This window comes from Buteo buteo, chromosome 27 (assembly GCF_964188355.1).
Source record: "Buteo buteo chromosome 27, bButBut1.hap1.1, whole genome shotgun sequence".
NCBI lineage: Eukaryota > Metazoa > Chordata > Aves > Accipitriformes > Accipitridae > Buteo > Buteo buteo.
Window position 1 is genome coordinate 9,559,953 of NC_134197.1, and position 27,446 is coordinate 9,587,398.

The following is a 27,446-nucleotide window of genomic DNA, read 5'->3' on the forward strand; positions in this document are numbered from 1 at the left end:
AAGCTAGGAAGCATCATTCTGCATTATTGTTTCCTGTATCTTCCATTAGTAGATGTTACTAGACACTTTCAAAACCAGGTCATGGGCTAGACAGACTTGAAGAACTGACAAACTGATATGAAATGCTAGTCTGAAAAGCTTACAGAGATAGAGATGTCCTCTCTCTCAAATCATATGGAAAAAGCTATTGGCTGGGGTAGAGGAACAAGAAAAAGGTCAGTGAATGGGAGATGTTTCCAGCTGTGGAAATCCCAAGTAACAGTACACGTCATAATTTTGTTCAAATAAAGCAACATTTAGTATTACTAGTAAGGAAAATGGTATCTCATCAGTTTCTCCCAAATCTACTTTGCTGCCTTCAAGGAAAACAGTATTTAAAAAGATAACGGAGACGGTATATACTGATCTCACCAGAGAAGTGTGAGCCAAGAAGTCTCAAAATCTGTAACTGAGAAAACCTCTTCAGGTTCTTATTTCTCTAAATTCTTTACCTCAAATTCTCTCTATATATATTCTTCAGATCTATAAAGATTTTAGGAGATTAGGAAGGAATACTAAAAATTGTTATCTAATGCCACTGAGAAAACACACTAAAACATTATTAGACTACAATAAAAAATTAATTATTAGATGTTGCATACCACACTTTCTCCAAAGTGTGGCTGAAGCCTGTCACATTTAGAGAACATTCATGGAAAAGTAACATTTTCCAAAGTAGAAAAAGAAATTCCTTTCGCAATCTACTAATGAAACTGTGTTTCAACTACATTTGAAGAACAAAACAAATATCTAGAAGTACATTAAGCACTGTACACTTCAGAATTCAAATCTGCATTCACTAAAGAAAATAAAGATCTGTGTCAGTTATTTGGGGGACAAAGATCCTCCATTTTTATAAAGTTTTACATTTGACAGTATCCCAGTGAAATTAGTCACACAGAATCAGTTGAATTACTTTATTCACTCAGCATGTTACTTCTGAAGTGAGGCAAGGATTTCACAGCCTTTAAAATAAAAATGCCGCTCAATACACATTACCAGAAAGTTGCATTACCTCTACCCACCTGCTGAATGCTGTGACCAACAATTAAAAAGTCATGTTGTCTGTTCTTTGATGGGCAAAAGCAGCATTTCCAGGGGAAGGAAATATGTGAAATTAAAATAATACCTATATCTCAAAAATCTAGAAGAGTGACACAATGGAGCACGCACTTAATCTCAATTTAGTCCAAGCACTCCCTATGACAGAAAGCATGACAAATTAGAATTTATTATTCTATGTTGGCAGCATGCAGCGTTCTGTGGCTCAGTTAAAAAAATGAAAAGCACACCTCTGTAAAATTTAGTATCCTCCTTTCTAGGTGTCCTGGTTTCAGCTGGGATAGAGTTGATTGTTTTCCTAGTAGCTGGTACAGTGCTATGTTTTGAGTTCAGGATGCGAAGAATGTTGATAACACTGATGTTTTCAGTTGTTGCTCAGTAGTGTTTAGACTATAGTCAAGGATTTTTCAGCTTCTCAAGCCCAGCCAGCAAGAAAGCTGGAGGGGCACAAGAATTTGGGATGGGCACCCAGGGCAGCTGACCCAAAGTGGCCAACGGTGTATTCCATACCATGGGACGTCACATCCAGTATAGGAACTGGGGGGAGTGGGGGCGGGGGATCGTCGCTCAGGGACTAGCTGGGCATCAGTCGGCAGGTGGTGAGCAATTGCCCTGTGCATCACTTGTATGTTCCAATCCTTTTATCATTACTGCTATCACTTTATTAGTGTTATCATTATTAGTTTCTTCTTTTTATATTCTATTAAACTGTTCTCTTATCTCAACCCACGAGTTTCACTTCTTTTCCCGATTTTCTCCGCCATCCCACTGGGTGGGGGGGAGTGATCGAGCAGCTGCGTGGTGCTTAGTTGCTGGCTGGGGTTAAACCACGACACTAGGGTGGGCTCTCGACAGGCTCTCCAGAGGTACACCCTATGCATCCAGGACAAAGTCACCTAAAACGTTCTGAACTTAATTACAAATTCATTTTATTTAAAGCACCTCTTGGGAGCTGGAGACCAAATAGACAATGTTTAGTACACGTCAAACAGCATACCTGGACAGACATTCATCAGTGTATTAATACTGGACTTCTCGTGAGCCTATAAATTCACGTTTCTGACCCAATTTAATTGTATTAAAGAAAATCTATTCCAAGAAAAATTACAATTACAAGCACCAGACAGTTGCTTTGATTAACAGTGTGGCAAATCCCAGCAAGCAAGGCTCTGATTTGATAGAGGAAATTGGAACAGCAACACACTAGGACTGATGGTCTGCTACTGTTGCTGCCCCTTGAGAATGGCAATGTGGCAAAACCCAGTCTCCTCCAGTTATAAGCAGAATAGCTGTGGCTCTCCAGTTGATGGTAGTTTATCAGTGCAATCCTCAGATCAGCAAACTTTATTTACTGTTATGATCCACACATCCTCTTTATAAAAAAGCAATCTTGTAAATTCCCCTTATCTACCCCAACAGGTAATTTTACTCCTTTTTCAAGTTAGGTACATTGGCAAATCAGAGAAATCTTTCTATTGCCAACAGAAGTCTATCCTGTGAAATTCAATTTTGTTACGTGTTTAAGTGAAAACTCGACTCACTGAAATAGCTAGACTCCCTGTAGGAACTTAAAATTAAAAAAAAAAAAAAATCCAAGAATTTAACTCACTAAAAATAACAGCTGGAATCTTTAAAGAGAAACTGCATGCACATGCACACATGCATGCCTCACTACTGACTGAGCTATTAGATCAGGTACATTACCTTTCAGTTTTATTTCTCTTCCCAATTTTAAACTGATTAAACTAATTCCAATCAGCATGAAATAAAGGTTACACACAAGGCACAATTTCACTTCCTAGCCTAATGCTGTCATCAACTGCACACTCTTACAACTTCACTTCGCACTTCATTGGGTTTAGCAGATCAGTGTCTAATTGGCATCAGTTAACTGACTGGATTTAAATTTACTGTTATGAATTAATCAGTACCTCTTATACACATGAAATGCATTCAGTTGAGATACAGATTAAACTGTGTTAAAAGTAACTTTCAAGGACATGTTGTCTAACTACAATATATCAGAATATGCAAAGACAGTTCACAAAAAATGTCCCAAAACTGGTGTCGCTGTTGCCTAACTGGTTAACACATGCTAAATTATTCACACAAGTGACATGTCTCTGGATACAAATTATGCCTAAAATAGTTTTTCTAAGAAAGCAAAAAAAGTGTATAACAAGAAAACCTTGGTAAACAAAGTGAGTTACCGAACACCAGGGTTTTGCACATGCTTCATTTCACCAAAAGCTGAGATAGACTAAATGCTCCTCTCTCTAGCTCATGGGTCTAAACTTCAGGAGGGAGTGGTTAATAAATATGCATTTTAGTGGTTGAGTTCATAATACTTTGCATATACCTGGTACCTTAAAAGATTTCAGAATAGGGATCCTATTCATTGTTTAGTGAGTGCACTGTGTTCACACATCAAACAACAGGTGTTCACATTTATAAACTCTTGCACTAAAAAATCTGGACAATTGTTGGGGCCCAGGAGTCTCACTCAGAGAAGACTTGGATCACAAAAATAGTGGAAAAGCAGTTTATAAATTGAAAGACTATTAAATCACAGAGTTGGTCCCAACATGGGCAGGACATAGTCCTCAAAGACCGAATATTACAGAAAAACTGCTTTGGATTTGCTTCCAACAAGAGATGCACTACAACACAGCAACGATAACAAAAATTGATACAAAGGATAAGGTAAGCTGGTCAATTAAACAAAACACCATAGGAAGAAAAAGCAAGTCCATTTTTGGTAAACTCTGTTATCTACAAAGAAACTGCACAATACTAATTGCACAACAACAGACTTTGCAGATCTTTTATTTGCACAACATACTTGAACACAACAGCCAGCTTTACTCTAAATCCCTCTGCTTTGCTATATGGGCAGCATCAGATTGAAAACAAAGAAATACAACAGTCACCCTGTACTAAAAAGTCTTAATCAGCATCCTAAATCAGCTTGTTTGTGCAGTTGGAACTTACTGGTAAATGCAGAGCTTGGAAAACAAGCTCTCGTGAAGAAGCACAGTGCTAAAACAAAGAATTAATAGCCACAACAAAAGATGTTGCAAAGTAATCCAATTTATTACTCTCACAGCTCAACTGAAAACATGTAAAGGAAAAGCATTTACCATTGGAAAGCAGACATTTAAAGTCAGTATTAAAACTGCAAAACAAAATAGAATGACATCACTTTAAAAAGGAAAAGAAAGACACTACAAACAGTTAAAAGTATGAGAAGACTTTCAGAATAGGTAACTGTCTCCCATTCGTGATATGAACAGGAACAAGATCATATTAAATGGTGATACAGACTTAATGCTCATTCTGGTGTCAGAGTAGCTCCAATTTTTTTCCCAAATCACTTTTTGTCAGAATTTTCAGTTACTTAAGACTGAGCTAACAGGATGGATAAAAAACTGTACTCAGGCCCTGGTTCAATCAATAATTCAGATGAAAAAAGAAAATACATTTTTCATTCGTCATATTATCTGGTATTACTCTGTTGTTTCACTCCGATATAATGACATATTTTCTTAGCTAAGTGTTTATCATGCATGTGCTTTGACAGCAATTTTCTGACTTAGGTCATTGACCTAAGTTTTAATTCTTTTCCAGCTCATTGCAGGATTTTGTCAGCCTGTGAAATACTACATAGATGAACTGGTTTCTTTTTCCACAGTTATAATAAAGCACATCATTTGTGACTAGAGTGCTTGCATAATTATGCAGGAGAAAAACATTCCACACTTTCCATAGTTTCCAAGTAATTTAGGACAACCTACCTTATAGCCATGACTATGTCAACTACAGTCAGCTGTCTTGGTTATTCAGATCACAGGATTAGTGTTAGAATTGAAGAGTTGCTTTAGTATGAAAAGTTTTCACTGTAACAGTGTTTGAAACAGGGCTGTATTTTAATTACATCATAAATATACTTATATGACTTATGATTTCAACCAAGTTATTATTCACAGCTAGAAATATTTCTGAAGTAAGAGCACCTTTAAGTAGACAAATTTGTGCCTTACCTTGTGAAAGGCACTGATTTGCCAGGGCAACCTGTCCGGAGTGTAGATACAGATTAAGACGTGTGAAGATACTGCTCAGAGATGGAATTGTAATGAAGCAAAAGGCAACACAAGCCTAAAGGAAATTAAAAAGTGAAACTGAAGAAAATTCCTAACTCAGTGTTATAGCAATCATTACTTATTTTATATACAATTAAGAATCAGAATCTGTAAATCAGTTTTGGGAAAGACTTTCAATAAAAAGCAAATATTATGTGAAGTCCAAAATCAGCAACTTCAGATTTCTCATTATTATTTCAATAATTATAACAATATTTATTATTAATAATTATTGTTATTATGAATAGATTAGATCAAAACTTAGTCTATGACTCTAGCTCAAAGAGCTCCTCTCTCTTCAGGTAACCAGCTTGCAGCTCAAGACCAAAATCTAACCAGAAAAGCAGACTACCTGCTCTCAGGGACCATCCATTTGTCAAACTGGTCAAAGCAGGGGCATTGCGTGTATTTGGGAGGAAGCAGATCTAGTGCAGCATGCTGCAGCTTTAGACCTACTGAACAGCCCAAACACCTCGATGAAGTGAGTAGCTCCCAGGCATACAGGAGTTGGCCAGTGTCACCCTAGCTATCCTTTGTCCAGGACAGCACACACAGTTGCCGTGATCAAAAATCCATTCATTAATGGCAGCATATGCAAACGCCTTCCCAAAACATGAAGATTAAGACATCTTAATTGCTACATTTCAGGTGAGACGAGGGGAACACAAGCAACTTGCACAGCCTGTGCATAGTTCAAAGCTCATTTGACCATATGTATAGACTCAGAGGCACTAAAGCCAAAAGAAGCACTTTGTTTGAAATTTGAATACTAATTTCAGCATATCAACACTGATATTACGAGACAGATATTTAAATATATTCTTTTCCCCCCATTTCCCATTCTCTCTGTGATGGAGTTATATAGAAATTAACTATTTTCTTTTAAATATAATTTGAAAAGCTGAGCTTTCTAGGATTTGCACAAACACATCTCCAATCAACCTTCCTTTGGAGAGGGAGACAATGTTACTGCTTTTTTTTAAACACAAGGCTGCTGTTAGATGCTGTGTGTCTTTTTTTTCTTAAATGGCAGCATTTGGCTTTAGAGAGTAAAGATCAATGGTAACAAGAGAAAATGAGACTACAGTGTCAAAAAATACTAACATATTGTTTTTGCAAAAATTATAAACTTAGGTAGCAGCAGATAGTATTATCTGCTAAGGAGGCAGGCTCAAAGTTTATTAGGGTCAGACCTACCCTGACAAACGCAGCAGTCTTTCTGGAGTGATTTCCTTTCATCACCTTTCTTGTTTCCATTGCTAGCTGGTTCACAGACTACACATAAAACCCAAAAGAAATCATTAAGAAAAATGCACAGATTTAATACGTCAGTGGCAAGCAACAAACTGCATGCTTTACTGCATGCATTTAGAGAACAGAAACTGTCAAAAGGGACCCTGATATGGTGTGCCATCACTGTACTATTTAGTTTTTACTTGGAGAATTTTAGTGACTGGTCCTTAAAGCAAATATGATTCTGAAGGTTTGTGAAAGTAGACTTGTTGATTTATTCAAGGCTTTAGATCATCCCTTGCTTCCCAGCTATAGTGCTGTCATCACCTCCTCCCTGGCGTAAAAATCATGATTTCCAGCTAACACACTTATTAAAAAAAACAAAAACAAAATAATAAAAGGATTTAAGAGAAGATACAATGTTGTAAAGGAATCAGATGCAGCTAATGCTCACCTGACATGTGACTCAATACAGAAAAGAGATTAACCTTCCCAATCACAGCAGGACTCTGCCTATATCTGCAGCCAGACACAGTCTAATCTCTCCTAGATGGAGGATTACAGCAGTGAGAACCCAAATTCTGAATGCACAAAGTGCCATTTATTTTATTAGACACGAAATCTCTTGCAAGATAGCCAGTTTTCTTCGTTGCAATGATACCATGCATGCCTGTCAAGCAAGAACTTCAGAGAGTTTAGGGTGATAAAATGAGAGGTGAGATCAAAGTCTACTTTAAAAACACCTGATAAAAAGACTTCAGACTTATTTTGACGTAGACCAATAATCTGGGCAATGAATGGGAGAACAGCAAATACATCCCCACTTATTAAGATAATGTAGATAAACTGTAGCTCACATGAATCAACTGGACTAGAACAGGCTCCAGATTGCAAAACATTGACCTGGCTTCAACATAGAAACTCAGCTGTTGTTCAAAGTCACGGCCAAATGAAACCTATAAAAGATAAAAAAAAAAAACAAAAAACCAACAAAAAAACCCCTAGATTTTGCCATTGTAGGCCATTAACTTTAAGAAATATAAAACTGCATGCAGATAAACCACAGATATTCAAAAGTCAAAATCCCCATATATTCGTAAGAAAAACCCCCACTATTAACAACAAAATAGCACCTGGAGAATCTCTGTCCTTTTAACTGCCTGCTTGCCAATACTTAACCTTCAGGGAAACTTGAAAGTTTTGCTGGGGCTTTTTGTCCATCCTCCACATGTTCTTCTACTTTACAGATCAAGTATTTATCAAGAAAACAAAATTTAAATCCTAGATTTGTGAAGTGTTTTCAAAACTAGCAGAACTCTTGATTCTTTATGGAACAAGGACAAAGGCTTGGTACAGTTCATACTTAAAAGGCAAAACAAAAAAACCCAGAAAAATAGAAACAGATCAGTGAATCTATATTCAGCTTCCTGTAATTTCTAGTTTATAGAGGGCCTCCAAGATAAATTAGCATTTTCCTAACTAGATATACCAGCAAGAAAAGCAGGTTTCCCGTGAGTCTGGTTAATAAATATATGCTTATACAGTATGGCAAAAGCCTGCAACCTTGCTTGCTGGCAGGAAAGAAGAGAAGTCAAAACCCAACCCTTGTGTGAGAACACCCTACTTCAATCCTCCAGATTTAAAAAAACCAAGTGCTGTCAGCTGGAGTGTCTCAGCTGTCAATTAAAAGCCTAGCAAGAGAAAACAGTCTCCAGGCAGTCTACATTTATGTATTCAAATGGAATTTTTTTTCTAATAGCAGTAAAGGCTGCATTATTTATTATTTCTCAAGCTACATGCAAAAGAAGTTTTTACAGAATTAAAATAAAAATTATATTTAATCCATACAGTGAAAGATCAAAGGAACTGCACCAGAAAACAAAGGATTCCTTCTTACATTAGAGACAACTGTCTTCGCCTTTCCTCTATTTTTGCAATTGCTGATTCTTGAGTCCTAGTCTCAAGAAAATGTCTCTAAAAATATAAAATTTTCCACAAAAAAAGCCTGACTGTAAAGATGAGTGTTACAACTGGTTTTCCCTACACATCTTAATGTCAGCTGGTTTAAAATTTATAACCACTCATTTTGCTGCTATGGGATTTATTTTTCCCCCTAAACTAAGACCATAAAGCCACATCAAATATTATTAAACGTGGGAAGTCCTCCTAAAGGAAATTATACAATATTATATTGCATACAAAGCTTAATAAAGCAAAATTATATTAAAAACATATTAAATCGCAAATTATTATAGTGGAAGAGAAAGCAACCATCTAGAGAGAAATTCATAGAATTGTAACAAAGGACAAAGAGGACAAGTAGAGACAAAGCCTGTCAGCTCTGACCACGTGAAAGAAAAGCCAAGCATTAAGAGTACCTGGTTAGAGAATAAAAAAAGGCTTGATAACATCTTCCTAAAACAACCTGACATCTCAAACACAACAGACAAGAACAAAAGATTTTATTGGGATAAGAGGGAGGGAAGGGTTAAAAATTAATTTCAAGGCAAAACAACTGGAGTTTTTGTGGGACTACTATTTTGATGATACAAATTATCTTATTTGTAAATTAAAATAAACAGAGATAAGACTAACATACAAGTTATATTTATTTTGTGTTTTTTAAAGCTGGTATTGGTTTCATTTAGAGCTGGGTAATGGAACTTCATTCACATAAATCATTGATCTCTCTGATGCTATAATAGGCAAGACTTTAATTGCTGTTTAACTTTTAAATACTTACCATGTTTTACATGAAATTTAAAAAACTAGCAGAAAATATGATTAAATAAACAACATGTGCACTTTAAACTCTCAAGACTGCACCATGTCAGCTTCAACAATGTGTGATATTGCCTTCAACCCATGCATACTTATTTCACTAAAATACACCAGTTGGGGTTTTCAACGGTCTTAAGCAAGTCAGACACAGTCTCTGATTCAGCTACATAGACACCTGTTTCTCATGGGGATGTCATGAAAATCCAAGCTATAAGGTACACCCCAACAGTTGCACACAATTGTCACTCACCATTTTTATAAATCCATTTATCAAAGCTGCTAACATTCTTTTCTCATCCTCAAGTGTTAGTGCACTGTAAGAGAAAATTTACGTGGTAAATTTTAGAATTTTGCTTATCTTATTTATCTGTAAAGGTTCAAATGATACATAGTAATTATATAAAGTTATGTCTGTATAAAGTATTTATTGCATACTAAGACCACTAAGCTCGTAATTTCAGTTATAAAGCAATAACACAAATTTTAATATGAACATCACCAAGTCAACCATGCACCAAACTATATTCCAAATAAAAAAAAAAAAAAAAAAAGAAAAAGGTAAAAAATTGCTAAGTGTCTTTAGATTTTACAGAAACTCGATTTTGGCATCAGGAAAAAGCAGCTAAGCTTATGTTCTTTACTGCAGCAAGCAAACAGCTTCAGTTTTATGTTACGACATGAGAAGTTGAGTAGGAACTGATTATAAAAACTAAAGAAACTAGTAAATCTATTCTTAGAAGAAAGTTATCCTATTTAAGGGGAAAAGCTTTTAAAATACACTTTAAATACTATATGTAATAGTTAATATATTTATTTTAGAAACAGCATTAGTTTTTTGTTTGGTTTGGTTTTTTGGTTTGTTGGGGGGTTTTTGGTTTTTGGTGTTTTGGTGGTTTTGGGGGGTTTTGGGGTTTGGTTTTTTTTAACTAACCCTGCCACATAATTGGAAAAATAATTAACATCACTGTTACAGTGCTGCCTTTTTGATGTTTTAGTAAGAACCGACCTAAACTGGTATGTAAAAAGTTTCTTTTCAAGATTATCACAGATACATGTTCTATAGCAGGAGTCCAAATCTGATTTGAAACAAATTTACATCATATGAAAATCCAATAAGTCAAACCTGTTTCAGTGAAAATGGATAAACAAAAAGTTAAATTACAATTAACTAATACAATTTAATCCTTTTACTATTATGTACTTGGCTCCAGTTTTGACCTTTAGTATATCAGTTACCAATTTCCTAGCTCAGACACCAGATGGGAAGAGAACAATAGTTTTATTATACAAATTCAGTAAAGGAGGAAAGAAAATCTCAGCATGATTAGCTCATTAGTGCATTGCCAATCAAAAGAGTCAACTGATGGGCTCTGAAAGGCTCAGAAGACTTGTAATGAGATCTCCGGGTCAGTTATAGGTTTCCAGTTCAATTCTGAACCAGACCCCTACCAGTCTGAAGGCTGTTATCCTCCAACAGCTGTTACGGTGGGTCAGCGAGCCCTACACAATGGGTTGGGAGTTTCCTGAACCAGGGTGTAAAAATAGATACAGAAGTTACTTTAAGGCAGTTAGAATTGATGACTGGCCGATAAGAGATGACAACAGAACCAAGCCAACGATGGGTTAAGGGATTTTAAGGAACCCAGTAAACTATCAAATTGTTTTGGAAAACGTCAGAGGAAGCACCAAATATGGATTGCCATAAAATGCTTAATTTTTAAAATAAGCTGGTTTAGCTTCAATATATTGTTCTATTTAAAGGTTGAAGCGGCTTTTAGTGCAACATATGGTCAAATAAGGTGCTCTAACCCAAAATAAAGTACTCTAGTTGGTATAAATTGGAATTACATGCCAAATCTGACTTCTTTATTGGCAGTGAATCTTGCATTCATGGCATATCAAGGCTGAGAAAGTTTCAAGTTCCTTTACAGTGTCTACCATACTAAAAGGCTCTGGGCTCAGAGTGCCAAAAGAAATGGTGCCCTTACAACTCTACTCAACCCAAAACAGAAGAAAAAAAAAATTTTTGCTCTTAAGATGTAAAATTTGCACCAATATGATTCTGGCTCTATTTGCAATCCGACACAGATTTCTGTGTGATTTTTTGCTAGTTACCTACAAACCACAATTATTTTCCACATTGCACAACTGCTACTCAAACAGTGAGGGTGCAACAGGGCATACAGGCTCCTGAACAACCTCAGAAAGTCAAGGGGACAAAAGAAGAGGATGATTTAGGGGAAAGACACAGATGGTTCAAGAGCTTGTCCTCTGCTCTAGCTTCCCCTACTCAAGTTCCTAGAGATCCTCCAGGTGTCCTTTTAGAGATTTCACATCCCTTTGTAATGGCTGAAAAAAGTGGCCCAAAAAAAGGTATAATTGAGTATGGCAATCTGTGCTTTAATAGCTACATATTCACTTAAATCTCAAAAATAGTTTATGACTCACTGTAACTCAAAGATTACATTGGTTTCACTCTCAAAAATATTCTTAAAAGATTGGATTGTTTAGTGTCTTTGCTTCATTAGAAAACTCCACAAAACCATTGCTAGTTTTCTTTTAAAATTCTGCTTCAGTATTCAAAATAAAGCAGTAATTAAAGAGCAAATGGTACGTGCTGCCACTTCACTGCACAGCTCTTCCCTCACCACTAATTGGATTCATGTCTTAATCCACCATGAAACAAACAGCTTCAGAAATGTAAAACTGTATACCAAGCAGCCAAACTTTGCATAAACGATAGTTATTAGAATGAGTAAAGTAAATCTTACTTCACAGAATCATGCATTGTCTTGCAGATATGCAGAAGAGCATTAAGTATAACAGGATCCTTTGTAGATTCCTGCTGATGCCTATAAAATGTTTTAGAAAAAGTGATGAAAAATCCTGCTCTGTCAAAATGAAAAACAATGAATAGAATAACACCAATTTAATGCATAATTCCAATCATCAGCATTGTATGACACTACAGAAGTTTTATATTCATTTTTTAACCAACAGAACTCCAAAAATCACATGGTTAATAGACATACAGTTCCAACAAATGCCAGTCAAGAAATATTATCTTAATAGAGGGAGCTTTACTGCCAAACCACAGAATCTGACTCCTTAAGAGACACAACAAGCTAGACACGTGATACATTGAGGCAATCTAAGAACATCAAAACAAAGCAATCCTAGATCTACCAAGAAGTAATATAGTTTTTTCAGTTACTGATGGACAGAGAGGAAAGATAAATGTCACGTTTAGGTACAGAGGCACACGTGCAGTGGAGCATCACTAGGATGATTAAGGGACTGCAGCACCTCTCATATGAGCAAAGGCCAAGAGAGCCGGGACTGTTCAGCCTAGAGAAGAGAAGGCTTCGGGGGGCTAAGCAGTGTATATAAATACCTGAAGGGAAAGTGAAAAAGGAGGAAAAAAAAAAGAAGTTTCAAGGAACCTGTTAATTATTTGAAAAGAAAAAGATTGTTTGACTTTTACAATATTGGAAGATGAAGCCTCATCTTCTAAGTTCATTTTCAACTGTGGAAATACCCATTTTTCTACATAATGGAGCTTGTAACCAGAGACTGTCTCTCTTCCTCCATTATACCAAGGTCACAGTTCTGTGCTGTCACATCAGCTGGAATATGAAATAAATTTCCTAAACCAACTCAGGCAACATAAATTTTAAAAAGCTCAGAGAAGAACTATTCTGTTAATCCACAGCAAGTCAGCATCAATATGATTACTTCAATTTCAGCTTTCTTTGACAAAATTTACACATTTTCATTTTTCTTCCCATAGCCTATATACAGGCTCATCTTCTCTAGCAATCTTTCACTACATTCCCGAGACCCTCCAGAGTGCATTTAATCTCAATATTCTCCACTTACTTAATAAAAGATTCCATAATGCACTTGCAAACCTCCACTCTCACACTTTCCTTCTGGAACATATCCAGAAATGGCAAGAATTTCTCCTGAAAGTACAAATACATAAAAAAGTAAAATAAGGTGTTTTACAAACAATACACTAAACCAATAAATTTTTTTTATAAGTTTTATAATCATAGCTGGTTTAGTTAAAATTATTTCAATCTTTTTTGAAGACAGTAATTCATCTTGAAGGATGAAGGAGTGGAACAAATGGAAGAGTACAGATGGCTGAAAGGCATATCAGTTTATTGATTGAACAGATCCAGAATAAAACACAAAACCCAGAACTGTTTGAATGAAATGTTGCAAATTTTTTAAAAGCTATCATACACTTGAAATAGCTTAAGATCATGACAAATTCAGACATCTATGGGAACAAAAGGTAGGATATTAAAAATAATGAAAACAGGCCACACACCAGCAACCATTTTACATTTATCCAGGGCAACTTATGAAGGTCCAAGACATTAAAATTTTCTTCAAAGATAAGGGTTTAAGGTTGTTAAGATACTGAAATACTTAGTTTCAGTATCATCTCAAGAATATAGCTTGGGTAAGTTTTTCAGAATTATCTGAGCAATTTGTGAACAAGACTTGACTACAAATCCACAGGGTCAGTCTTGAATTTTACTCTTCAACTGTTTTCAGTACTTTGATACCTGCTGTCTTTGTTCCTCATTCTCTGCCTTATATAGTCTCTGACCTCTCTAAGTTTCACTTTGTTTCAATGCCAAACTTAAGCCCTATGATAGAGCATGTTAAGTATATGTAATAACATAGAAACAGGTTATCAGCAACTACACGAATGCACACACAAATAAATGGTATTTTATCTTCCATTGTCACTTATGCCATAGAAACAAACTTAGAGAATGTAACAGCCTAAGGAAAAAAAGTACAGAGAATTGGAATTAGAATAATGAATATTTAAGTAGTAAGCAGCTGAGCTTCCAAAACGTTTCTGCACTTACTATCTACTTGATAAAAAGTCCTCTCACTATGTGAGCTTGCAAACAATCTAAATGTCTAAGTCAGGTAAATTCTCTTGCAGAAACAGTGCAAAATAGTTCTTCTTAAAAATTTATTAAACAGAGTATCACTTACCACTGAAAAAAGCAGAGAGAAGTCATAGATATAGGTAATAACTTTTTGAATAATTGACTGCAGCTAAAGGGAAAAGAAAAGAAAAAAAGATGAAAATTATTGTAATACAAGTTAAATTACGACTATCCACACCAGAGATTATTCTTCTCTAGTTATTCATAGAAAACTGGGTTGGAAGACACTTCAAGCATTCATCAGTGTAATTTCTTTCCCTAAAGCAGGATCAACTACAGCTATGCTGTTCCTAACAGATGTTTTTCCAACATGCTCTTCAGAACTCATATGAATAGAGGCTGACCAGCCTGCCCAGGCTTTATTTGTTCTTTACATTTATAGCTAGGCAGATTTTTCCGATTTATAGTCTGCATATTGTCCAGCTCTCTATTTCTAAGAAAAAACAAATAAACAAACAAAAAAACCCACACCAGTTTGTTAAATCTTCTTTTGCAGGCACTTTATCTACCCTCCAGGTAACCACAAAAACCTTCTTTTAGAACCTTTTCAACTAATCCATATCTCACCTGGCATGCAGTCTCAAGAACTGGACACAGTAATTCACTGAAGCCTTAACAATGCCAAGTAGAGAGATGGATTATTTTATAGTTTACTTCTGTTTAAACAGCCTGCCATGATTGCTAATTTTCTTCAGCAGAACACCACCGTTGATGTAGGAGTTAACTATTGCTACTTCTAAATACATAAATCATTCTGGTTTAGCATTTCTCTGAACTGAAACATTGATGTGCAGGAAAAAAAGGAGGAACAAATCACAGCATTACACTGTTCCAGAAGGCTTCCCAAATTATAGCCAGTGTTTAAAAATAATTATTTTGTGGTAAGAGACATCAGTAATGTTTAAGAATTAACTTCATCTAAGAAAATGCACATCAGATTTTTACAGATTTGGCAAAATAAATTATTTACCTGTGGGTAAGCATCTTCAAATGCTCGATCAGGAGTCATGTGTTTGATAACATCAGCCAAAACCGTATTGATCTCTCGATTCTGTATAGCGAAAAATGAGGTTACAAAATACAATAATGAAATCAGCACATAAATCAAGTCACTGAAAACCAGTTGGATAATTTATTTCCATTTGCCAAAGCATCAGCTTTCTACAGAGCTCTAGTTAAGCCAGGAACTTTAGCCACAGTTCCAGTAAATCCTTACTTAAACTGGTCCATCTGCCATTAAAATAAAAGGGTAAGAAATATGCAGTGCTGGGGAATGGTGAAGACTCCTTCAAAGCTGCATCTTTTTTCCCTATTCATCTCTCATGAAGGGAAATACATATTTTTTTAATTCACTACTGAAGTCCTACACACTTATATTGAATAGCCGTAGCTTTTCCATTTTTAATACCAAACTGCTAAGACAGCCACTTAGCCAGTATCAGAAAACCTTCAAAGGAAACAAAGTAATTTTCACATACCGTAAAATGTCTGCATGTATACTCCACCCACACTTCAGCACAGTTGATATAATCCTAGAAATACAATATTTACAGAAGGTTATGAGAAATACACTTGCAAAAAAAAAAAATACACTTAAAAGAATTAAATCCGGGAGGTATGATTCATGCAGACCTAAAGATCTAGCACTAATGACAAATCTCAAAAGTTGCTTATGTAGAATTACGTTATACAGAATTACGTTATGCTTAAGTGGAGCTCAGAAAAGCAGGGATTATATAAAGATAATACCAGGCCTCATATTTTTTGGCAACTGTGTGTATCTAGAAAAGGTAAACTGTGTCACGCTAAGCATATGCTTACTGAACAACTGGCTACAATTTTGCCCTAAACACAGATCAGTAGTTGAAACAATGCACAATAACTCACCTGTGGGTTCTTCAGCTTTGTTATAACCTTCCAGGCTTCGTTTAATATTTGAAGGCGGTCATTTTCAGGAGGATCAGCCAATGCCAAGTTTAATCCCAAGGAGCGAAAGAGGAGATGCTAAAAGTTAATGAGAAATTTTAAATTAAAAGCAGAAGGTGCATGTCCATCCAACACTGCTCTAGCAAGTACACTGTGCAGAAATATTTTTTGGATCATAGCACCCTTTATTTAAGTGATGTGCAAGTTATGTAGGCAACGAAGAGTATAAAAAACTCTGTCAGACAAGGAACAGGAATTGTTACAAATTACATACAAAAAGTTACCTTTGGGAATCCAGATTCATCACACTCTTTAATCATGCCAATGAAGTCCATAGATCTGGCAGCAATAAACTCCGCTCTGAATGCTGACATTACTGAATTCAACAGCAAAGCACTACAATGAACATAACATATATCAATACAGCTCAACATCGACTAGAATTCTGTTGTCCTTTCATTTACACTAATCTGAACTTCTTAGACCAAGAATTGTCCAGCATCTATTCTAAATTTAAAAAAAAAAGGGGATAAGGAAGAAAAAACCCTCACAAATCGAGCTTGCATTGATGAGGATTAATAGTGCATAAGCAAAACAAGAAAACATGAAGCCATCAGGTAAGTAAAAGGTAACGCAGCCTCTACAATACTTGTTCCACACAGGTTTTTCTGAAGCCATCATTTTACCTTAAGTTTACTAGAAAGACGAAGTAAACCAGGAGTAGTTGACATGTTTAGAAACTTACTCTCTCTTTTTAACTACAGTTCAGAAGTATACTTTGGCAGGACAAATCTCTATTGAAGTTTTTCTCACTGAATTAAAATATATATGCATTATAAAACTCAGATCCCTAGCAGCTGCATTGTCAGGATTAAAATAAATCCAAACAGTCATTATCATATGATAACTGGCATTGACATATTTAGACATTTACGATTAATCACTCAGACCCATATGTGTATTACTATCAAGTCAAAGTTACCAATGGAAGAGTGAACTCACTGCATTACTGTAAAACTCAGTTTACTGATACTATTATGCAAACCTAAGCAGCAAAATCTAGTATCATTCAAAAGGCAATTCCTTTGGGCAAACTCAGCCGTGAGTTAGCACAGACGCTGCCTCATAAAACACTGTGTCCTTCACTAGTCTGAAACAGACAGTTTGAATACAGGGCAGTTTACCTTGAGGGAAATTCTATGGAGCGCTTAAAATAGCCCAGCGTCCTCTGTGTTTCTGACTGAGCATTAGTGGTCCCATTGCAGTTTGACTGGAATTTGCATTTTATCATTAGACAAGTACTTCCAGTTCACTTGCAATACAGAGAAGCAGGCTGCCACTTTTCACTTAGATGGTTGCAACATAGTTCATGGAACATACTGAGATTATTTAAAGATTTATATACTGATGCCTCTTGCTTTGTAATATTTTGACAGTCACGAGAAGACATAAAAAGAAAGAACTCCACTGTAAAAGAAAACAGCCATGCTTTATAGATCATTTAAACTGGATTATTCAACTTCCCAATAAAAAGGACATGTCCCAGAAATATTTCTAAAAAAAAAACAAAACACCAACTCATTATAGTCAACATTTTGTCCTTCCTTCAGAGAACAGACAGGCACAAAGAGGAGGCACCTAGCCCATTTTTACAATGAGAAATGCTAAAAGGTGATTTAAAAATAAGTTCCACAAAACAAATCAACACTATACAAAATAATCAATACAGTAGATTACATGGATTGTTTTTACCTATATTATACACTCTGATACAATAGCATCTTCACATCACATTTTTAAAATCACACTTTCCCCACACTTCTTAGCTCAGTCACAGAATGCTAATGCTGGCATTCCTCATTTAAGTGATTAACATATTTTAGTTCCTCAGCCACTGCAGAATGGACTGTGCAAAGCACATCAGAAAAAAAAATAGGTAGCTGAAAACTTTCACAGAACTCAGCCTACCTACCCAATAAAATGAACTGAGATTAGCTCATCAGCAGGCCAAATTGCATTCACACAGCTTGAAGTACATCCAATACTTTCAGACCATCTTCCTGAACTACTCACTAAGGGTAATTAGTCTGCACACAGAATTCTAGGATACATTTGGGATACTAATTCTAATGTTGAAAAAAGCAGTTGCCTAAATATTACCATCTTCCAAAGGTGTCAGTTGCTTTACAACTTCCCTTGCAAGATGTGTGTATGGGCTGACTGTAGCCAGTGGAGGCTAGGGGAAGGAAGGGAAGGAAAACAGAGAAAAATGAAGCACAACCAGGAATCATAGACACGGCTGATGGAGAACCCATTACATGTCCTTAACTTTGGCTTAGGAGCCAAAATGCAGCAACCAAGTTAATTAATTAACTTTTGCTCTACAAGTAATTTACCATATTTTAGAATTAATCTCTGGAAAATAGATGTTCATAATCATGATTTAGTAAGCTACTGGGAGAACAAAAGCTATACTATGCATCCAAAAAGTGTTTTCAAAAGGGAGAGAGAATTTTATTACAGGGACTCACAGGTACTCATTACAGACTCGTGTCTTCTACATCGTGCCATACTTACTTGTTCCCCAATTTTCTGCATCTCTCCATCATCTCAGTAAGCAGAACCTGGAAGAATTACTTACTCAAATTAGCGAGTAGAGACTCTGCAAATAAATTCAGCTTTAATTACTGTAGTGAAGTCTACTAAAAGCTGTTTTAATTACCTACCCAATACATTCCAATAATCCTGTCTTATCCTGTATTGACAACACAAGAAAACAATGGTGTAGTACAACATAAAAACCACCTACTGGAATAGGTACAGTGGCATTTTAATCAAAACCACTGTTTTATGGAAGTCAAATTTGCAATCCTTCAGCCATGCCATTTCTCAAAGTAATTACTATTTGCCAGCCAGGTCAATTATCTCTGGCAGGAGAGGTGAAGATTACCAACTCTGCCACAGCATGCAAAACAGACTGACTGAGATTAAAATAGCCTGTTGACTATGTTAAGCAATTACAAAGCTGCAGTTTACTCAAATCATTTTTATATCTGTATGACAGAAGAAACTAATGAAGTCAGGAAATAAAGATTAAACTAGCTAAAGGACAGCAAGAAACAAATAGGAATACTGCCTATGAATTTAAAGTGGTCTAACTCGAGCTTTGTGGAAATGAACGTTCTTCCTGTATAGAAGAGAGAAACAGACAGCTGTATCTAGGCTCTTTATACTCGCTTTCACACTCATCTAAGTACTGACTGAGGGGTTTTTTTAATAGGCAAAATTAACTCTTCACCCCAACACTTCCTTTAGTATCAAGCATTACCATGCTTACTTACTTCAGGAGCACGGTATGCAATACACTGTAAAATCCAGTCTATAGCAGGAGAATATAGAGTCAAATACAAAGGAATTTCCACACATTGTACTACCAGCTGATTCTGAACTGTATCCCCATGAATCTGTTGAAATAAAAGACAAAGACAAGTTGCTGTGAAAAGGTATTTAACAGGAGCTATGATAAACTGGACAAAGCTTCTGTACGAATAGAAATGACAACAGACAAGATCACGACACACAGATATTTTGAAGCATTCCTTGCATGCTGAGGAAAAAATTATCAAGCTCGTAACACATATTATTAAAGTATGGAAACACGCTGCATAGAGCGGTTTCAACTTATCAGAATGTATGTAAAATTTCCCATACTGTACCTAGGTACAGGAACATCCCTAAATCTAGATTTAAGAACTTCAAAGATTTTTTAAAAGTATGTGGTAGTTGGTTAAGCAGTGTATTTATGCGATTTTGTGAATAAAACGTCTATTTGCTTACTTGTTTAAATGTTAGAAGAAAGTCAAAGAAATTTTTGTTAAGGCTTTCTTTGAGTTGTGGTGCCACTTCCATCCCAACCTGTATTAACAGAAAGAGAAAGATTTTATCTGCATCTATCACCTATGATTCTCCTTCAACTGTAAGACAAAAATGCATTGTCTGAAGGAGTACACATAGTCACACACAGCAAGTCAACATACAGTACTGAATCACATGCTTTTGACTGATTATTTCCTTGCTTACTCTTACAGTCACATCCACTGACTACTACCCTGAGGTAGTTACAGCTGTGTTTAAACATGGTTCTCCTAACATCAGCTCCAAGTATCTGTAAGCAGTGAGGAAATCAATGTCTACCCCAGTGCCTGCACTGCAACAGCCTATATTCATTGTATTCAGAGAGCCTACAGCAAAGTACATTTAATAAGTCGGTCAAAGTTCAGAAATTGCTTAAAATCATGTGTATCTATTCTCTGGACATAATAAAGCAAGGACCCCAAAGGAAAATGTGAATATATAGATAGATATAGATAAAACATTGATAAATAATACAAGGTGATACACAAACATAAGGCCTATGTAGTTAAGCTGGAACTGCAAATGAAACTAACCCATACAGGACTGTTTTCAATAACACAGATAAAAATATCAAAATATAAAAATGTGGCATATTACTAAAGAGAAAGATGCAGAAGCGAGTAAGAAGTTAGTAACAGATTAGGCTTAAAAACACACACACACATACACACACACACACGCACAAACAAATCAATCTTAACGGCTTAAGGTTCCCCTCTTCAAACAAACCCAGGGGTCTCACTTTTGGGGATCCCTGAGCATCTGCAATTCTAGCTGACTTCATCACAAAACAGAGATACCTTGTACAGACCCAAGCCACTCATCTATCACTTTTCTTTGCATATAATTTCCTTTCAAACCATGGAGCTAAAGAGAAATGCATCACCTTGCTGTGTAAAGATCTGGCTCTTTGGTTTCATGCAAGTGTTTATTCCCACATTTTACTATGCTGTGGCTTTAGACATCATTCATATCAATACTACAGGTTTCCTATTCCACAATTTGTATTTTTTAAAAATCTGTTTTCATTATCCTAATTGTGAAAGTATTAATATAGTGTCAGTAGGTGAAATACAGAAGATTAAATGCCTTCCATTCCAATAAGCTTTCTTATTTTAAACAGGTCAGTATTTCAACAGTTATTTTTTACTCCAAGAAAATTTTCACTATGTATTTCATATGATCATCTTTGCGGACAAAAAGGAGCATGCTAAGCTCTTCCTTACTACATAATTGCAATTACTATTACTAGATTATTAGTCCTAACTGCTCTATCATTATGCATCTCTTTTATCTGTATCAGGAGCAGTAAAAGGTGGACTGTGCATACAAAGCGTTTCCTAAAAAGCCTTCAGAAACCTTGCACTATGTAGCAGGAATGATTAGGCTATGAAAAAAATGCAGGCATTACTGTATTTCAAGATTCAAATAAACTAAGCAGCTCACGTATCAGAGTAGACCAGAGGTTAGCGATTACTTGCAGATACAGGAATTCAGATGGACACTCCTGAATAGTATACCAAAAGTATACTGGACAGTTTATTCAAACATAACAGATATATCAACACTGAGCAAACTCATTGCATTTCATGATGGCAGCTGATTTCATGCAAGTATTGCTAATTAGCAGCCCTACCACTTTCCAATTATAGTTGAGATCTTTGCCACTACTTCAGAAATGTATTTCACAAATATTTTTCCACTGTTGATGACTTTTTGAATCATTTTAGGGTCTCTTCTTGGGTAAGTTTATCTTAGCTGAGCTGTTAAGGTAACTGCGGGAGTAGCTCAGGATAAGAGAACGTAGCCACACTGCGCAGTCAGACAAAAACCCACTCTCTGAACACTTTACCAAGTGGCTCCTCTGCCAAGGAGCTTGCCAGCCCTCTGCCTGCCAAATACACTCCAGCAGTAGGAGAAGGAAGATAAATATAGGGGAAGTACACATATTAACTATGAAAAGCAGCACCTAGCAATCAGACAACAGCATGTAGTCTCAAAGTCCAAATTCTCCTTCCACTTAGGTCCCTAACATTTTGCCCTACCTGAAGATGAAAAACTGGCATAAGCAGCACATAAAACTATTTTTACTTATTATAAACACTTAAAGAAAGATTCCCCATTATTAAAACAAAAGAGAAATTTTATTTTTTGGCTTGTTAGAAGGAAGAGACAGGCTGCTGACTACTTCAGATAAAAACAGTAGTTAAAAGAAATTTTCCTTTAGTGGCAGAGCTAGCTGCAGTAAATCTTTGATACAGGTCTGAAGTGTTAAATGACAGCCTACCCTGCAAAGGTATGCTCTTGCATAGACTGCAACCAGTGGATCTCCAATTCCTCTAATCATAGACGTCAACCGTGGGAGACATTCTGAAATCCCCCTGTTAAGATTTTTCAGAAACAAAAATGAGATTTAACAATCGATAACAGAATTATATCACCTACAGATAACTTCAGTAGCTGCCTTGTAGATTGACAATTTGAGCATGAGTTATGGAAACACCTACCAAAGCAGCAGCCTATTAGCATAAAATTTTATTTCAGAAGTAAAATTTTATGTGTATAGTAACACATACCCTATATTCAGATTGCAGTATTTGCTATTAAGAGTAGTGCAGATAGCCAGGCTGGATGCTTGGCTTTTAAAAGACAAGCACATCTAAAAAACTCCTCCGTTAGTTTGGAGGAACAGCAGAGCTACAGAAGGGCTGTAATTCAATGTGAAGAAAGCAGCCGCTTAAGGCAGAACTGGCAGAACTCCTTTTATGTCTCATTTTCCCACAGGTTCTTTTTGACAAGGCTGTACTAGTGCCTGGAGATGAGGCCCATCAGTTCCAGTAAAAGAACTGCTTTTTAGGGATAATGAAGTTGTCACTATAGTAGCAATTTGGCTTACAACACTCATTTCAAAATATAACTGAAAAAGGACGATTACATGTGAAGGAACATTTTCAGCTCAGCAACTGACACTGTTTGGCAACATATGAAGCTTATACCAAGATTTTACATAGATAATGGTTCATTGCTCCTAAATTGTTTCTCCAACACTGTCTCTAGCAATATGACACATCAATATTTTCCTTTCAGTTTTTTATCCCAACTTTTTGCCACATTCCACATCTCTCAACAATCTTGCTTCCCCCTCTGCCATCTGAAGCCACTGTTTTTTAATTTGCAGACTCCTGATGTCAGAATTATACATATATTCCAAAACTGTGAGCACTATTGCATTTCAAATTGTATCACAGTTCACCTTTAATTTTTCTATGGCATTCTCACTAAAAACTCCAAAACCTCTCAGTATTGCTTCTTCTCAGATCTACTGAGACCCTATCCACCATTAATCACAGAACTTGCATGTGTAACTCCTTAAATTAGTTTATAAGCCTGCCCATTCACTTCCTTCCCACGCTTAACATTTACTCTTACGTTTTGGATAGGAACTTATTGCACTTCAGTATTGCTGCTTCCACGTAACTAAAATGAAGTCAAGTTAAGGAACAAAACTAAGATGCATGCAATTTAAAAACACAAAACCAAATTTGTATACCGAATACACATTGAAGGAACTATTTCAAGGCCTTCTGTAATTAATCTCAGTACACTTTGTTATCTTTATGATTTATCTACAAGATTTCTATTGTTTCAAAAGTTTTCACACATCAACTCTATCACTGACACCCTGCTCATAGCCAATAATTCAGCATTCAGTTTACTATGAAACATGACTCAAAATTAAATTCAAAACATACAGCCTGAAACAAACAAAACAGTCAGTATAAACATCAGATGGCTGTGGGTTTTACTGAAACAAACATGTTCATTTTTGGAAAAGTCTATGAAAAACCTGCAGACACTCCAAGAGTCTCATTTGACAAGGATACAATCTGGGAATGAGTTCTCTGATTGAAGCAATCTTGAAAAACCAGTTCAAGCAAGTTTCTTTAGCCGTATCATTAACACTCTCTGGAGAAAAGTTATCTGGGAAAAAAAACCCCAACAACCCAGAAATAGTTACATTCTTTCTGGAAACAAGTTACTTTTCATTCTAGGTTTAAAATTGTATTCTCTTTCCGTTCAACAAGAAATTAATAAACCAGGCAATATGTTTGCTTTTCAGCTCTTTTGTGCAGCAGTAAGAGCTGAGTACACAGCAAGGGGTAACTAGACCTTCCATCTTGCATTAAGTAACATTGCAGAAGCTGAAGTCAAGCTCTCAAAGCTAATCTCAGATCTGCTACTTTGAAATCTAACCTCTGCCTCCCACCAAAAGCAGAAATAGTGAAAAAAAAATAAATATAGGGAATGCATAACAAATAGATGTATATACATCTGTAACAAATGCATACATATAAAAGAGATTTAAGCCCTTGAATTCTTTACTTTAAAAGGCTAATATAATTTTATTATTTAAAGCTATACTGCAAGAAGTCGGAAGTATTAAACCCTGACAGAACACTTGTTTTTGTACGCTAAACACCTAACACTGCAGTGCAGTTCTCTCCTCATGAGCTCTGGGACTATTTGTGTCAGCTGCCAGCAGGAAAAAGCTGCCACCCCAGGGTGGAACAGATGGGTTATGGGGACAGTGCTCTGGTCAGGTGGGCACACAGTTGCATGGCTAACTGCCGCCTCTTTCTCTGGATTGCCTGGAACAGAAGGCAAAAATAGGCTTCTTGGGATCAACTCGGGTCTCAAGCAAGATGGTTGGGAAGGATGGGTCCCTCTTCTCTCAGTGATGAAAGCAACAAAAGCAGCTTCTGCTGTGAATGTCTGCTTATAAACTCCTGGTGAAACAGCTTTAAAATACCAGTGCTCTCCCAGCCCTGCCCCAGACGGTGAGAAGCTCCCTTTCTGCTCCACAGGAAAGTTTCCAACTTCAAGACAAGAGAAGCCACGCACTAGATGCTGCCTGTGTACAGGAAGATGTTCCTTCTCATCTAGGACCGCAGGAGCTCTCGTCCGACTTTTTTTTTGCTTGGTTCCCACGGGATGAGCATGGACGTTGGGCCTGAAATCCCTGGGGGTTCACGTCGCCGTGCACAGCAAGCACAGCACAGATTTCCCTTCTCCCTCCCACTTTTAGAGCTGCTCGGGAAGTTCCCACCAGCAATGCTCCCAGCAGCTGTAGAGCTGAAGCGTGAGCTCAGCTCTTCAAACGGAGGTAACTGTGCCCAGTAATCGTGACATCCTACGGGAACTGTCTGCCTTCATTACTGTTCGTAAGAACAGTCTGTCAGGTCCGCAACAACCAAATTGATCTTAAGTATTTTCTGTAAGTTTATTTCATATTTAAGTATCTGTCGGTTTCAAGCTTCTGGCTCAAATTCTGTGGATTTAACTGCAACCTAGTGGTACTGTTGCGTTGCCAACTACAGAGTAAGAATGTTTCGTATTTCAAGGACATGCAGTTAATGCACTCCAAATTGCAAGGAAATGTCTGTACTTCTGTGGAACGTTTCGGTGCCTTCCTAAAGAGGTTCTTCCATACACATTTGTACTGTAAATGTCAAATTAGACTTTTACATTGGGTTGGAACTTCAAATAAAATAAAAAAAAAGGGGGGGGCAAGTTAGAAAGATTATGCTATCGTAGTAAACTGATCATAAACTCAATGACAGCCTGCTGCTTCTTCCAAAATTCTTCCCTAATTAAAGCAAAACTATCAAGTTTCCAATGTAGCAACAAAGACATCTATTTACCAAAATTGGGACTCTCTGCTTAGTTAAATTTGTACCATTGGCTTTAAGCTATTAAAATGCAGTACTTTCAGAAAATAGCATATGCTAAGAAAAAAAAGGAAAAAAAAGTCTTCCTTCACCTAATTTGAACATTCATCTTTAATTCTCCCTCTACTTACGTTTCATTCTTTGTGATTTCAAGTGTCAGGAAGACCCGGTTTATGTTTAGTAACATCAAAGCCACAAGCATATTTTATTATTTATATCTTATTTATATTCTTCACAGTTAAAATGTAAATTAGCATAAACACTGTGAATGGTGGAAGCTGTAAGCAATGGATTTTACTCTGTTAAAAACTAAAAATTACTAGATTGAAATCAGAACTTTTTGCATAGGAGATACAATAGCATGGGTCCTGTTTAACCTTTCTCAAGTTAGTTCAGACATGATTTTTTCCAGAAGAACAGTAGGAACAAATGCAAAGTTACCTAGCAAAGAGACACGACTGTCCACGCACATTGACAGAATTCTTTCATACACTAGCTTCCCTGTTTAAAAAAAAAAATTAAAAAAAAAATCACTCATAACAAACTAACAAACTGTAAAACACAAAATGTTAATACAAAAGGTTCCCTCTCCAACATACATTGAAGTTAGCTGGAAAAAACTTCCTAGAACACTAACATTCTGCTGCCCTCTAGTGAGGCTGAAATGTTAAGTCTGAATTTCGCACTTCACACTACAAAAAAAAAATTTATCTGGCTCCCTGAAGTGCAGAGGTAGCACGAAGGTCAGATTTCTCCCAGGCCAGGAAAGGACAGCTGGTGTCCTGCCTTTGCTGAGTTTGGATATTACGTTATCTTCAGCAACTTTCAGTAAGTAGGAAAGAGCACAAAGAGGAAGCAAGAGCTGAAAAAACAATTGGATCTATGTCATAGCATATCCTGCTAAACATCAAAATACTCTTCAACTTTGAATGCTGTCATAAATCTTTTCCATAACATAGCAGAAAAAGAAGAGAACTGTATGAAGCAGAAGACATTTTTACTTAAAGTCTCATTTAAAAATGATAAAAATAGATTTAAAAATACAGTAACTACATTTTGATCACTTCATAATCCCTATTCAGCTAAAGAAAACTCTGGCTTCTATACTTGAAATATAAATAGAATGAAATTTTGAGTCAAGAGGCTGCCAAAACCAAAATATTTTCATAATGACAGTGTGTTTTAAATTTCAAACTACAGAGATCGTGATTTTTCCCAAGGTTTTGTTCTAGATATTCACTCATACATAAAGCACAGTACTACAAAAATAATTATTTTTATTTTAAATACTTCACTCATATGAGTTTTTGAACAATTATGTACCGTGTTTATATCACTGGGGTCCAAATGTTTATGCTGGAAAAGTTTGGTGTTAAAACTAAGAGTCATTTCAGCACTTTTCAGATAACTTTGATGTTTTCTAACATTACAAAAAATTATTTTCAGCTTATTAACAATCATGTAATAAGTCTGGCACATTAGATACTTACCAAAAGTATCAAGGATATCTGTAATTAAAACAAATTTACTTGGATAAAACTGGATTACTGTTGTGTCTGAAAGAAGCTTAGAACACTAGAAGGAAAAAAAACCAAAGAAACATTTTTAGAGGACAATGCAAGTTAGTGTTTTTACTCCATACA

The 27,446-nt window shown here is 36.1% G+C and overlaps 1 protein-coding gene across 2 annotated transcripts in view; it reads right to left on the reverse strand.

Moving 5' to 3' along the window:
- The window catches only part of VPS35L (VPS35 endosomal protein sorting factor like), a 59,214-nt gene that overhangs the window by 18,586 nt on the left and 13,182 nt on the right, over nucleotides 1-27,446 (reverse strand). For both annotated transcript variants that reach the window (XM_075058396.1, XM_075058397.1), the window contains exons 8-26: nucleotides 27,294-27,378; nucleotides 26,245-26,304; nucleotides 23,959-24,055; nucleotides 23,504-23,551; nucleotides 22,362-22,455; nucleotides 19,997-20,074; nucleotides 19,501-19,623; nucleotides 18,737-18,783; nucleotides 16,444-16,555; nucleotides 16,121-16,237; nucleotides 15,712-15,765; nucleotides 15,204-15,284; nucleotides 14,280-14,342; nucleotides 13,134-13,219; nucleotides 12,026-12,106; nucleotides 9,505-9,568; nucleotides 7,331-7,429; nucleotides 6,438-6,515; nucleotides 5,142-5,256 (exon numbers count right to left, since the gene is read on the reverse strand). In XM_075058396.1, coding sequence (XP_074914497.1) covers nucleotides 5,142-5,256; nucleotides 6,438-6,515; nucleotides 7,331-7,429; nucleotides 9,505-9,568; nucleotides 12,026-12,106; nucleotides 13,134-13,219; nucleotides 14,280-14,342; nucleotides 15,204-15,284; nucleotides 15,712-15,765; nucleotides 16,121-16,237; nucleotides 16,444-16,555; nucleotides 18,737-18,783; nucleotides 19,501-19,623; nucleotides 19,997-20,074; nucleotides 22,362-22,455; nucleotides 23,504-23,551; nucleotides 23,959-24,055; nucleotides 26,245-26,304; nucleotides 27,294-27,378 — 1,582 coding nt within the window. The remainder of the gene's footprint in view (nucleotides 1-5,141; nucleotides 5,257-6,437; nucleotides 6,516-7,330; nucleotides 7,430-9,504; nucleotides 9,569-12,025; nucleotides 12,107-13,133; nucleotides 13,220-14,279; nucleotides 14,343-15,203; nucleotides 15,285-15,711; nucleotides 15,766-16,120; nucleotides 16,238-16,443; nucleotides 16,556-18,736; nucleotides 18,784-19,500; nucleotides 19,624-19,996; nucleotides 20,075-22,361; nucleotides 22,456-23,503; nucleotides 23,552-23,958; nucleotides 24,056-26,244; nucleotides 26,305-27,293; nucleotides 27,379-27,446) is intronic.